General features: G+C 37.8%; 1 protein-coding gene across 2 annotated transcripts in view; it reads right to left on the reverse strand.

Moving 5' to 3' along the window:
- The window catches only part of LOC112155273 (ephrin type-A receptor 6), a 166,630-nt gene that overhangs the window by 13,231 nt on the left and 150,469 nt on the right, over positions 1–2,930 (reverse strand). For both annotated transcript variants that reach the window (XM_024286797.2, XM_036209540.1), the window contains 2 exons: positions 2,228–2,353; positions 1,521–1,706 (listed from right to left, as the gene is read on the reverse strand). In XM_024286797.2, coding sequence (XP_024142565.1) covers positions 1,521–1,706; positions 2,228–2,353 — 312 coding nt within the window. The remainder of the gene's footprint in view (positions 1–1,520; positions 1,707–2,227; positions 2,354–2,930) is intronic.

Consider the following 2,930-nt stretch of genomic DNA (forward strand, 5'->3'; position numbering starts at 1 on the left):
GAAACTAATAACATTAATGACGGCAGTAATTGTTTTCCATTGTCTGAGGCTTTATAAAACAAAAATCTGGAAAGGAAAGATTTGTGAAAGTGCTCCTTCCTGCAGAGAGATGTTAACTCCGGTGTGAAAGGGTTAAAGTCAAAAACTTTCAATTTTCCATTAAATTTGCATAATTAAGGTTATCCTAAGAATACAAAGCCATCATACCAGAAGTTACATCACACAATTTGTTCTATTTCAGAGATTTAAGATAAAAAATATAATTATTTATGTGATAAAATTGCAGGTTTTTTTATTATTTAAAAGAAAATCAATAAACAAATGGAGACAAAACGTGCATACATTTGTCTTACACATGAATGCATTTGAATTTTGCTGAATTAAGTTTGAGACAAGGCAATTTAGCCTTAACAGCATTGATAACATAATAATATGTGTAATGAAGCATATATAAAGCAGGTCCCCAATTGTCAAGACTCTATTACAAAAAAAAGGTAATGCAGACTAAGTTTGGAAAAAAAACTATTTAAATTTAAGCATTTTACAACTTTAAAAACTATTTTAAAAGTTTGTCTTACAACTTTACACTCTTTTTTACCTTTCCGCTGCATCTCTTTTGGAATACTCTAGCAAATGTGTCAACTTTTAGAAATTTTAGAAGCAAAAATTTGAAAATTCCTCAAAAAAAATAAAATAAATAAAGACTGAGTTTGAAGAAAACTATTTAAAAACACTTTTTTAAAAGTGTCCTTTTAAAAATGTCCTGCAATTTTGAACTTTTAGAAATTTCATAAACAAAAATTAAAAATTTCTCAGTCAAACAAACAAACACAAATTCAACAGGTTGTTTAACTTTTCTCAAAACTGAAGAAATCAAGTGAGATAAAGATGTTTGGGAGGAATTTCCATTCACGCTGCCTCATACAAACAAACAGCCTCTGAACAAACACGATGTTGATTGTCATACTGGGAGTTTTGACACTTTAGTGACCTTCATTTTACGAGTCTCTTGCAGAAATGTTTGAACTAAGGCTCCATCTGCCTTGGGAGTCTTCAGGAGGCTCATGATTAACATTCACAGGGATGTCTCAGGTTTTTACACTGCTTGTAAAGGCAACCATATGTTGCGCCGGTGATCCCTGGATAGCAGAGCTCGTTAACAAGTCCACACTTTCTCTGTCACGTACAAACGCACGCCTTCTGCGGCCCAAAAATTCGAAACCGCCACGCTAGACTTCCACTCGCGACAATGGGACGACTTTGAAAAAAAAAAGCATTTTATAAAACTACAATGAATCAACACAGCTGAGGCACTAACAGGGTGTTGAGAGGAAATCAAACAACAAAAAAGTGGGAACGGATCAGACTTTAATTAAATAGTTGAATTTAAGGAGCATAATTAACTATTTTTGTTTATTTATTTGAGCACCTCCAAGTGTAAGAACAGAATCTTCAGTGGACTCCATCTGGTAGTTCAGTTCCACATGGATTCATAAAATAAATCCGTTAACACCCCTTACTTTTTGTAACAACGCCCTCCAGCCGGATGATGTTTGGGTGGTCAAACTGGCCCATTATGGATGCTTCGCGCAGGAAGTCCCGCCGCTGACGCTCAACATAACCTCCTTTAAGAGTCTTTATTGCCACGGCGATTTCCTTCTTCCCCGGCGTCCTCAGGCGTCCACTGCACACCTCCCCAAATTCACCTGCCAAGCACACGGCCACAATTAAAGCAGCATTTAAATGTCTAATGACACCATCTTTCATCAACATAACCTGAATGTGTCTTTGTAGCAACACTGAGTGAGGAGCAGGTCCCCACAGTAATGAAAAGTGTGTTCACTATCAGCAGGTAGATCATCAGACCACCTGAGGGCAGTGTTGTGATTCCCATTCATATAACGTCTTGTCTGATTAGATAAACTTCATCATTTTTTATTAAAAAAACAAAAATTTATTCCAACACTTTCTTTTGTTCTCTCAACATTTCAACACAATGTGGTGAGAAAACAGCCGTCAAGCACAGAGAAATGGAAAACGACGTCCTTTGGAAGGTGTGGAGAGGAGTGGAGGGTCTTCACTGAAGTGATTTGAGCAGAATGAAAGTAGATCGTTTTATATGCACATTTTAAGTTACAGCTATCGAGGCCGACGTGAAAGGCGACGCTCCCGCTCTCAGGCAGACTGCGGGAGTCGGGGAGACGTGAGTGCCGCTGTGTGCTCCTACCGGCTCCAATCACTCTCTCAATGTGGATCCTGGATGGGTCAATCTCCTTAGTGAATTCATGCACGGCCTGTGTGGGGTCCTCATAGGTGTCGGGGTCCACATATGTCTTTATTCCTGGAAAAGGGACTGAGGACACACAAAAAAAATAAATAAAAATGTTTCATTTTTTTAATTATATATAGTTAAATTCAACACCTTCTATGATATGCACAGAAAGCTTTGCAGCTCAGTGTTGCTCATGGAAATGCACAAACAAATTAGCATGCTAACTGTTCGTGAGGTGCCAAATGCCAACTTTCTAAATCAAATCCCTGTCTTTGAATTGTGTTAAATTGGCATTTGCTTTTCATTTTAAACATCCTGACCTTTAAATTACTACAGTTTGTCTATAGCAGTGTATTTTATAGTTTGTGTTAACTCTTCTTAACCAGCAACATGTGTTGCTGTTGGTGACTCCCTCCACATCCCAAGTCCTAACAGCATCAGAATCTGGATAATATGTAGCATTTCCTTTAAGCATTCAGTTGCAGGTAAAGGGGTGAGAAGTTCACCGTTAAGCTCATTGCCACTAATTGTTAGTATAGATTTACAAGCAACTAGAGTGTCAAATTATGCCACACCAGTGGCGGGCCGTCAGGGCCTGCAAGGCCTTCTCTGCTGGCCTAAAAATATCTGAATCACAGACTGATATTAATTATTATTT

The sequence above is a fragment of the Oryzias melastigma genome, linkage group LG21 (assembly GCF_002922805.2).
Source record: "Oryzias melastigma strain HK-1 linkage group LG21, ASM292280v2, whole genome shotgun sequence".
Lineage (NCBI taxonomy): Eukaryota > Metazoa > Chordata > Actinopteri > Beloniformes > Adrianichthyidae > Oryzias > Oryzias melastigma.